Source organism: Quercus lobata, chromosome 12 (assembly GCF_001633185.2).
Source record: "Quercus lobata isolate SW786 chromosome 12, ValleyOak3.0 Primary Assembly, whole genome shotgun sequence".
Classification (NCBI taxonomy): domain Eukaryota; kingdom Viridiplantae; phylum Streptophyta; class Magnoliopsida; order Fagales; family Fagaceae; genus Quercus; species Quercus lobata.
The window spans coordinates 29,700,481-29,710,528 of NC_044915.1; the positions used below are offsets into that span (position 1 = coordinate 29,700,481).

The 10,048-nt window shown below is 39.2% G+C and overlaps 1 protein-coding gene across 1 annotated transcript; it reads left to right on the forward strand.

Annotated features, from left to right (window-relative positions):
* The first annotated feature begins 563 nt into the window (after positions 1-563).
* On the forward strand, positions 564-8,825 carry LOC115970509 (zinc finger MYM-type protein 1-like). Its single transcript, XM_031090136.1, has 2 exons — positions 564-729; positions 6,390-8,825. The coding sequence occupies exons 1-2, from the start codon at positions 564-566 to the stop codon at positions 8,801-8,803; spliced, it is 2,580 nt and encodes an 859-aa protein (XP_030945996.1). The 3' UTR covers positions 8,804-8,825.
* The last annotated feature ends 1,223 nt before the right edge of the window (positions 8,826-10,048 follow it).

Genomic DNA, 10,048 nt, shown 5'->3' on the forward strand with positions numbered 1-10,048 from the left:
TGGACTCGTGACATCTTGGGATTATTGACAGTTTTCCAATAGCACCTCTCCTTTGAATGGAGTTTTAGTTACTTGCCACAAATTTTATCTTTGCATAATTAGGTGGCAAAACCAATTAGTGTATTCATGAGTACCCTTGTAGGGTTGTGAACCCTTAAGGATAGGGTGTGATCTATCATGTACAAGTAACAGGGTTGCTTTTCTTATGTGTTTAATTATGGATGCTGTGTAAGCAGGATAAAAAGAACCTGGAGTAGAGCACAATTTCTTTAGCGCAAGAAAAAAGGGCATACCTATTACAAGACACTTTCCCCTGACCTCTAGCACTATAAGGGTATCCTTACCTAGGTTTGGATGTTCACTCTTTAGGTTTCGCCTAGTCCTGATGGGCTTTAAGATTGATCTAGTCCTCACGGGATTGACATAACTAGGCTAACTATATGTAAAGGCTTAATTGGTAGGTGGTTCCTGTCCTAGGGTACTCAATCGCCATACCCCTCCCTTTATGGAAGTTATGGGGTAGGAAGGATCGAGGGGGCCTTTTCAGCTACTCCTGTCCAGCCATGGACCCAGAAGTGCCTACAACATCAGCCCCGAATCTAACAATGGGTAACACTGCCGATGTGTCTATCTGGGCATCTATAGATGTGGTGATGAAATCCCCAAAGAGATATGACTACGCCAGCAATGCGGAGCCCAGGTTCAGCTCAAAAAGGGTGTATATGTCATGTAATCCTTAATGAAGGGGAAAGAATTTTTCAAAGCATAGCAAATATATATGGAAAGCAGATATAGGTGTAGCAGAAATTAAATTTTGCTACCCTATGTTTGCATGTGAGGAAAGCGATAAAGCATGTGAGGAAAGCTGTAAAGCATATGAGGAAAGCGATAAAAACCCCATGTGAAAATATCTTAAAGCCTCCCTTTTGAAAATGGATTTTTTTTTGGAAAAAGATTTGTTGCTCTTTTGAAAATAGTCTACTAGGATATAGCAGAAGCCTTTTTCAAAAGGAAGGCCCCGAAGGCCAATGCCAATTTTGGTGTTTTTGAAAGCCAATGTCCAAAGATTATGGTTTTATCAAAAGCTCTAAAGGCTAAACTCTCATCGATCCCCAGTGGAGCTGCTAGTGTGTCGACGCCTGGCCTCGATCGGACTGAGCTAAAAACTGCCACTATCATGCCTTCATTCGACCACCTGCCATGGCGACAACTCCTGCACACGCGGGGCCCCATTGGAAGGCCTTTGTCGAAATGGTGATGATGTGTGTGTGTTCGCGTGGAGCTTCAGGTGCTATCTCTCTCGGTGGAGGAAGGTAGGTCTACCTTTGGCTTTATGGCAGGAATCTAAGCCAAATTTTTAAGGGATTACCAAAGGTAAGTGGAGTCGCCACCAATCATTGGGTTTTTCTAAGGTGTGGTTGGTCACCTGTTTCTAGTTGATTTTATTACCGATCCTAGATTAAGAAAAATGGCATTTTTCCTAATCTAATTTGGATGGCAAAAAATCTTGATTCTTAAGTCCGGAAGTTTGGTTACGTGTGGGGAAGGTGTTAGGCACCCTACAACACCTGTCCAAGGATAGTCCTTTGTTTTGATAAAACCTTAATTTTTGGAGATTGGCAGTAAAAACATGATTTTGGCATTGGCATCCGAGGCTTTGCATGCATAGGGGCTTTGAGATTTGACTTTTGAATGGGTATGGTCCCAATCTATGCTTTCCTAAGGCTTTCGAGCAATGTGCCAGATTTCAACGGCGATGATCTAACAACAAGTCACCTTACTTTCGAGGCGGAAATTAGGCATCACTAGCCTTAGGTGACACAGACTATGAAAATCACATCGGAAAGGGCGAACAGGTATATATATACATACATCATGCACAATACTAACACACAAAGCAGGAAAGTAAATGCCTACATCCCTAGAACATGGCCCAAAATATAGGTGCAAGAAAGTAAATAAGGGTCGCCATACTCTAGAGATGAGGATGAATGGTACACGGCATGATATACCTAATACAAACCATCTAAGAGAGAAAGGGAAGAGGAAGGAAGGGGTTTAAAAGAGTACATAAGCAAAGGGTAAAAAGCTAAACCCTAAACCTACTGACTACAGCTGCTTGGCTCGGCCACATGCTTGCATCATTGCCCTTTTTGCTTGAGCCTAGAAGATTGTGCCCTGGCTTCATGTGTCCTCACTCCATGTGTGTACATGCAAAGGCAAAGACAAGAAAACTAGCAGACAAGCAATGGAAGGAAAATGCGTAGATAGTAGCAAGAGCTCACAAAGTGAATAAACTAAATAGATATGGCAAGCATAGCATGTGACAAAGGCAAGAAAGCTAGCAAACAAACAAGTAGGAAAAAAAGAAACAAGGAAACAAACAAAGGTGGTGTCGGCAAGGGACTAATGTAGGTTTGGATTGGGTGCCCATAGCTTCATTGTGCTGAAGCATGGGCAACACACTAGCAAGCAAGACTCATGCATGGACATGTAAGCAAGCGTACAAAGATGCATAGAAAGCCAACGGGTGGCACAAACAAGCATGGTAAGCACATCATCGCATGGAGCGACCCGGCATCTGGAGACGCATCCCAAGTGGTTACACCCAAACAAGACCTCGTGGGCATCAGATATAACCACACAAACACAAACCCACTAAGGGCGTTAAACATGGCAAAGCCTAGAACTAAACAGGCTAGCACAAAAGATAAAGCAAAGAAGCAAGCAAGCATAGACATAAAAATGGGTGATCAAAACCCTTCGATATGGGCCAAGGTGTATGGACGATGACAAAGACCACAAGGTCTAGATCGGGTCCTAACCAACAAGCCAAAACACAAGAAAGAAAGATAAAGCGATGAAAGGGCTACAATAGCACATGGCATGACAAATAGAGCCTAGGTCTAGGCACACAAATATGGCATGGAGCACACAAGCACCTGGAAGATAGCGTAAAGCAAGTGGAGTATAGATCCAAGCACATAAGCATGTGAAAACATAGATCTAGACATAAAAATATGTGAAAACATAGATCCGAGCACGCAAGCATGTGAAAAAAATAGATCTAGACATAGGCATGGCAATGTGTGTAAACATGTGAAAGCTAGCACGTAGACATGGAATAACATGGATCCAAGCATATAAGCATGTATGGATGCAAATCTAAGCATAAAACATGGCAAAAAGCACACGAACACATAGATTCGAGCCAAGCATAACCATAGACATGATATTAAGCATGTGAGCACATAACCCTAACATCAACGCAAAGCAAAGAGAGGAACAAAACAAAGGAAACATGGCATAAAAACCCTAAGCATGTAGATCTAAACATATAAGCATTTAGAAACATAGATCTAAGCACAAAACATGGCATAAAACATAACAACCAAGAAATCTAAGCTAAAAACACACATAAAGCAAGAAACATGCTGAAGAAAGCCATAAATCATGTTACTCAAGCAAAAATAGCAAGATAAATGCTAGTGAAAGATTTAGAAGGTTAGAGGTGTGGATGATAGATAAAAAGCTACATCCACACCCTTAAACCCCAAATCCAAAGTGTAGAACTAAGGAAAGGAAGATTGGATACAAAAGCAATACCTTGTGTTCTTCGTGAAAAGAAAAGAATCAAGAGACTTTTATGTGTTTTTGGAGTGTTTTTAGGTGTTTTTTAGTGTTTGGGAGAGAGAAAAAAACATAGAGAGAAGCTGGGCAGAAGGGCCAATTTCAAACAAATGTCTCTCTTCTAGTCTGATGGGTGCCTGAGCCCCAGGAATGAATTATGAGGCGGTGGCCCTTGGAGGGCCGCCAGCCTCAATTTCCTCTGATCGGGTTGAACTTGAATTCCATGAACAGTCGTTGGAACAAGAATTCGATAATCGTTGCAATGGCATTGGTTTCAACCTATTTTGACTGCCGAATTAAAATTAGGGTTTTTTGGCCCACCCTGGGTTGACTTCGGATCAAACTTGTTAAAAATCTTCGAGAAGCATGTTTGGTGTAAACTCATGAAAACGTTGGTTTGCGGAAGTTTGGACCTCATTTGACCTTTGGGTAAACCTAGGGATGACCAGGGGTATTTTGGTCATTTTGCCTATGTTCCCAAACTCACGTTTAAGTTTAGAGTCTGTTTAGGGGTTTTCTCACAGAATAGCCAAAGGGGGAGATTGTAAAGTTGTAATTTACAACTATTTTGTGTTGGCTTTAAATCCAAGCCAAATTTGATTGTATTTCTTTAATCATATTTCCTTCTACTATTGTGGGTTTTTAGTTGTAAAGATGAATGTGAGAGAGAGTGAAGATTCAAGTTTAAAAGGATGAACAAGTGGATTTTGCGAGAAGCTCGCGAGAAGCTTACCCGCGAAATAGCCACGTGTATAGCACATGATTGGAAGGCGAAGAGTCATGCTAGCCTGGAGTTTTCGTTACTGTCTCGAAGGTAAGGCCTTCCCGTGAAATACTCGCGAAACATTCTGTTTGGCTAATTTGTCATGTTTTGTTTTACCAAGTCTTAACCCACGCTATACACCCCCTCATTAACCACATATTGTAAGGAGTGCTTTTCAGAGAGAAATCCCTAAAAATTACACTTGAGAGTTAGAGATTGTTATACCCACAATCATCTACACATTTCCTTGTGGTTTTCCTTTACTCCTACCTCTCCATCTCTAAATCCTTGAGAGGTTGATAGCCCAAACACTTACCACACCCAATCTGAGTGTAAAGTGAGGTTTTGTTGCTGTTGAGAAGCATTGGAAGAAGCCAATCATTGGCAGATGCAATCGGGTTGAATTGTGGGATCCGGGAAAGCTAGAAAAGACAAGGTTCCAAGAAGCCAGTTGGTAGCAGGAGCTTGGAGGGATCAAGTACATTGGGTATACTAGGCTTGGAGGGTCTTTTGTTATTCATGTACTCCAACTTTATTCTCTAGCGGATTGATTACCGCTTGGAGGGTGCCAGAGAGGTATTTCGCCAAGTTCTTCGGTTTCCTCTTCTACAGGGACGGACCCAGGTACAAGGCAAAGGGGGCTCGAGCCCCCCCTGGGCCCAAAAAAAAATTTTTTAGCTAGTAAAATTTTTCCAAAATAAAAAAATAGGGGCTTGGGCCCCCCTGAAATTTTTGCTCCGGCCCCCCTTCCCCTAGCCCATCATCCGGCCAGCTCAGAGCAGAGCAAAGCCCATAAGGCCATAACCCATGTCAATCCACACACAAAAAAAAAAAAAAAAAAAAAAAAAAAAAAAAAAAAGAGATAAAAAATCTCAGCCTCAGCAGTCCAAAACTAAACGGAGAAAGCAAAAACCAAAGGAAAAAAAAGAAAAAAAAAAAGAAAGGAAAGTGAGAGACCGAGAGGCGAGACTGCGAGAGCTACGAGCGAGAGTGCGAGACGGAGAGAGACAGAGAGGCAGCGGTGTCGCCGTGACGCCGTGACGGAGAGAGACAGAGAGCGAGAGCGAACCCAGCTGCTTCGAGCGAGACCCACGCCGCCACGCGAGACGAGATCCACTTGCCGCTGCTGCTGCCGGTTGCCGTTTCCCGATCTGCCCAGCCCAGCTTCGAGCCTTCACAGAATCACAGTTCACAGAATCACAGGTATTTACTCTTTAACTCTTATCTTTTCCTTCAAATTTCAAAACCTTGTGAATCTGTGATCTGAGATTCTGAGAATCAAAGAAACTGTGCAGCTGTGCTTGTGGTGTTTGAGTGTTTCTTGTTTGTGTTTTTAGTTTTTACTGATAACTGATTTGGTGATTTGGTGCTTGTGCTGTGCTGCGGCTGAACTGAACTGTGTGTTTTTTTTTTGTTTTGGGTTTTTGGCTTTGTGACTGTGTTTGTGGCTCTTGCTGCCTAGTGCCTTGCATTATATACATAAAAGAAATAGAATGATAGATAGAGTCAGATGCTTTGTTGACCGGTAGTTGGAGTGTTGGACATTAGTTGGACATAATAATAGGGAATAGGGAAAAGTGGTGTGGAGTTGCTGTTGGGCAAAGACAACCGACAGGGGAGAAAACAAAAAAACCAAAAAAAAAAAAAGAAGGTAAAGTTAAGAAAAGTTTTTGTTAGTAGTGCTTGACTGTCTGTAGTGGGATTCATTGGATATTTGGGTTAGTGGGTCAGAATTAGGAAGATGAAGACAAAGAGACAATACAAAGATACAAAAAACATAAAAGATATAAAAGACAACACAGAGACATAAATAAAGGCAGTTTAAACACAAAGATATTAAAGGCAAACAAAAGACAAAAAGAAAAAAAATAAATCATATAATATAAGAAATTATCACACAAATTTAAAAAAATAACGGTAATTCTTATATAATTTTTATTTTATTTGTAGATCATGAAAAAATCAACTACAATGCTTGATTTTTTCAAAAGAAAAGGTTCAACTTCAAATTCTTCTGAAGTCGACGTGGAATTGCCAACAACTAATGTTGCTATTCCAATTCCGGAAAATGCGGATGTTCCAATTCCGGAAAATGCGGATGTTCCAATCTCTCAATCACAATTTCAAAGAATTGACCTTGATTCTTTGGATTATGATCCCGGAACACGCAAACAAATATGGGAATATCATGTTAATCAACGTGATGAAATTCGACGGGCTTACATTAAAAAAGGTCCGCACCAACCTCCTCTAGAGACATTCAAAAAAAGTGGAAAGCAGAATCGTAGTTTTCAAGCTTCTTGGTATAGAAATAATTCAAAATGGCTTGAATATTCTCCTACAACAGATGCAGCTTATTGTCTACCCTGCTTTGTCTTTCATAATCCAAATGTGGTTGTGGGACAAAATACATTTATTGTTGGTGGATTTAGAAATTGGAAAAAGGTTGGGGGCAAAGATTGTTCTTTTCAAGTTCATATAGGAAAAGATCCTAACTCAGCTCATAGAGTTGCTGAGCAAATGTGTAAGGATTTGATGAACCAATCGCAGCATTTGCAAAGAGTAGTTGATCATTTCACTACTGAACAAATTGCAAATAATCGGTTGCAATTGAAGGCCACAATTTTTATTGTGCGATATCTTGCCTTTCAAGCTATAGCTTTTAGAGGTCGAGATGAAAGTTTTAGTTCATTAAATCGTGGGAACTTTCATGAATCATTGGGTATTGTGACTTTTTGGAATGAGAAGGTTGCTGAAATAATAGAAAAAGCTCCAAAAAATGCAACCTACACATCACCTAGGATTCAAAAGGAAATTCTACATGTTTTCTCAGCTAAAGTGAAGAAGGCCATTCGGGAAGAAATTGGTGATGCAAAGTTTTGCATAATGGTTGATGAAGCTCGTGATGAGTCCATGAAAGAGCAAATGGCTGTGGTGTTTAGATATGTTGATGCAGAAGGCTTTGTGAAAGAACGCTTTTTTGGGCTTATTCATGTTGTTGACACTGCAGCTTTGACTCTAAAGAAGGGGATATATTCTTTGTTATCTCAATATTGCTTAGATATACAAAATATTCGAGGGCAAGGATATGATGGAGCAAGCAACATGCGAGGTATGTGGAATGGATTACAAGCTTTGATTTTGAATGATTGCCCATATGCTTACTATATCCATTGTTTTGCACATCGCTTACAATTGGCATTAGTAAAAGCATCAAAACAAGTTGTTCCCATTAGTCATTTTTTTCTTACATTGCTTTTTCTGATCAAAATTGTTAGTGCTTCATGCAAGCGCAATGAGCAATTGAAAGTTGCCAATGCTAATGAAATAGCACGTTTGATTGATCTTGAAGAGCTTGAGACTGGAAGTGGACTTAATCAAATTGGCACTTTACAACGACCTGGAGAAACACGTTGGAGTTCACATTTTAGATCAGTTTCTAGCTTATTAAGGATGTTTAGTTCAACTGTTGAAGTTTTACAAAATATAATCGATGGTGCAATTGATGGAGAAAATCGGGCAGAAGGAGAGTCAGCTTATGAAGGTTTAACTTCATTTGAATTTGTTTTCATCTTGCATCTTGAGAAGGAAACTATGGAGATCACTGATAAACTTTGTCAAGCTTTGCAAAGCCAATCTCAAGACATTTTAAATGCTATGCATTTAGTTTCATCTACTAAAGCACTTATCCAAAAATTTAGAGATGATGGATGGGATGGCTTACTCACCACTGTGATATCATTTTGTGAGAAGCATCGCATTGATGTCCTGGATATGAATGCTCGTTATGTTGCGAGGCGAGGTCGAGCTCGTAATCAACCAGATAACGTTACAAATGAGCATCATTATCGAGTAAATATTTTTTATGCTACAATAGATTCTCAACTACAGGAACTAAATTATCGGTTTAATGAAGATGCAATGGAGTTGCTTAGGCTTAGCTCAGCTTTAGAACCTCGAGAGGCATTAAAATCTTTCAGAATTAGTGATCTTTGTTTGTTGGTAAAGAATTTCTATCCACAAGATTTCACAGATTATGACAAACAAGTGTTGGAGAAGGAGCTTTATCATTTTGAGCATAATGTAGTCCAAGATCCAGAGTTCAAAAAATTGAAAAGTTTATCTGAGTTGTCTCAATGGTTAGTGAGAACTGGAAATTCAGAACACTACAAACTTGTTTATAGAATGGTGATACTTGTGCTTACTCTTCCAGTTTCTACTGCTACTACAGAGCGAGCATTTTCAGCTATGAAACTTGTCAAAACTGAACTTCGAAACAAAATGGAAGATGACTTTTTGAATGACTCTTTGATGTTATACATTGAAAAGGATATAGCTTCGACATTTAGTTTGGATTCAATAGTAGATGATTTTGAAGATTTGAAAGAGCGTCGAGTTCCCTTTTCATAGATGATTGTATAAAGAAACAATAGTGTTTCGCATCTTTTGTTTTTGTTAGTAGATTGTATCTTAATATATTAAGAAACAATAGTGTTTCGCATCTTTTGTTTTTGTTAGTAGATTGTATCTTAATATACTAAGAAACAATGATTTTTGGGTATTTGTCTTGGTTGATAATTTATTAATACTATATGGATGCGTATTTGAAAAAAAAAATTTTGCTTATCTCTAGCCCCCCGGCTTAAAATCCTGCGTTCGTCCCTGCTCTTCTATAATACATCTCGGTGTTATCTTGTGTTTGCATTTCTCTTCCCTACTCTTTGAACTTTTCTTTTATTATGGATATTGCATGAATATGGCTTAGAGTAGAGTTATCAGTTGCTTGCGCACATTTACTATTATTCTGCACTTATTTAAGTTAGAGTAAAAACAATCTAACCATAATTTTTATTTGGGGGTCTAAACAAGCTTGTGGGATTTAGCACAAATATGAGCTTTCATCTTTAATGACTTCAAAGAACGTGTGAAAAGTTTGAGCCATTTTTTCAAACTTTTTAAGGTTTTGTCTATTTCAAAGCTCTGTCTTTACCTCCATCCCATTTTAGAAAGACTTTGGATCTGTGACTTTTGACCGGTATTTATGTCGGCATGTGAAAGCATTGGGATAAACAAAGTCAAGCTGTTGGTGGGTTGAACACCCAAGATTGCCGCTTGTGGCAGATTATTAAACCTTTTGGGCAGCTAAGTTTTTTGATCAATTAAAATCAAATTCTTTGTTAACTACTTTCCGTGCAATTTTTATCCATTTGAGGTTTGTGGTGAAACAAACTTGCGAAGAGAAAGTGAGATTCGTTTAAACGATTTGTTTGAACTGGATACAATTGTGTCCAAATTCAGGGTATTAATTGACTTATTTAAACTCTTTTTCCAACTAGTTGCGAAGAGAAAGTGATATTTGTTTACTTTGCTTATCTCGTACCTGTGACATCACATAATACAACCTACAATAAACAGAACCCCCCCCCCTGCCCACATATACATTGAAACCAAAGTGTGAAAAGTTTGAGCCATTTTTTCAAACTTTTTGGGTTTTGTCTATTTCAAAGCTCTGTCTTTACCTCCATCCCATTTTAGAAAGACTTTGGTTACATGTCTTTTGACCAGTATTTATGTTGGTATGTGAAACCATTGGGATAAACAAAAACAAAGTCAAGCTACTGGTGGGTTGAACTTGAACCCAAGATTACCGCTTGT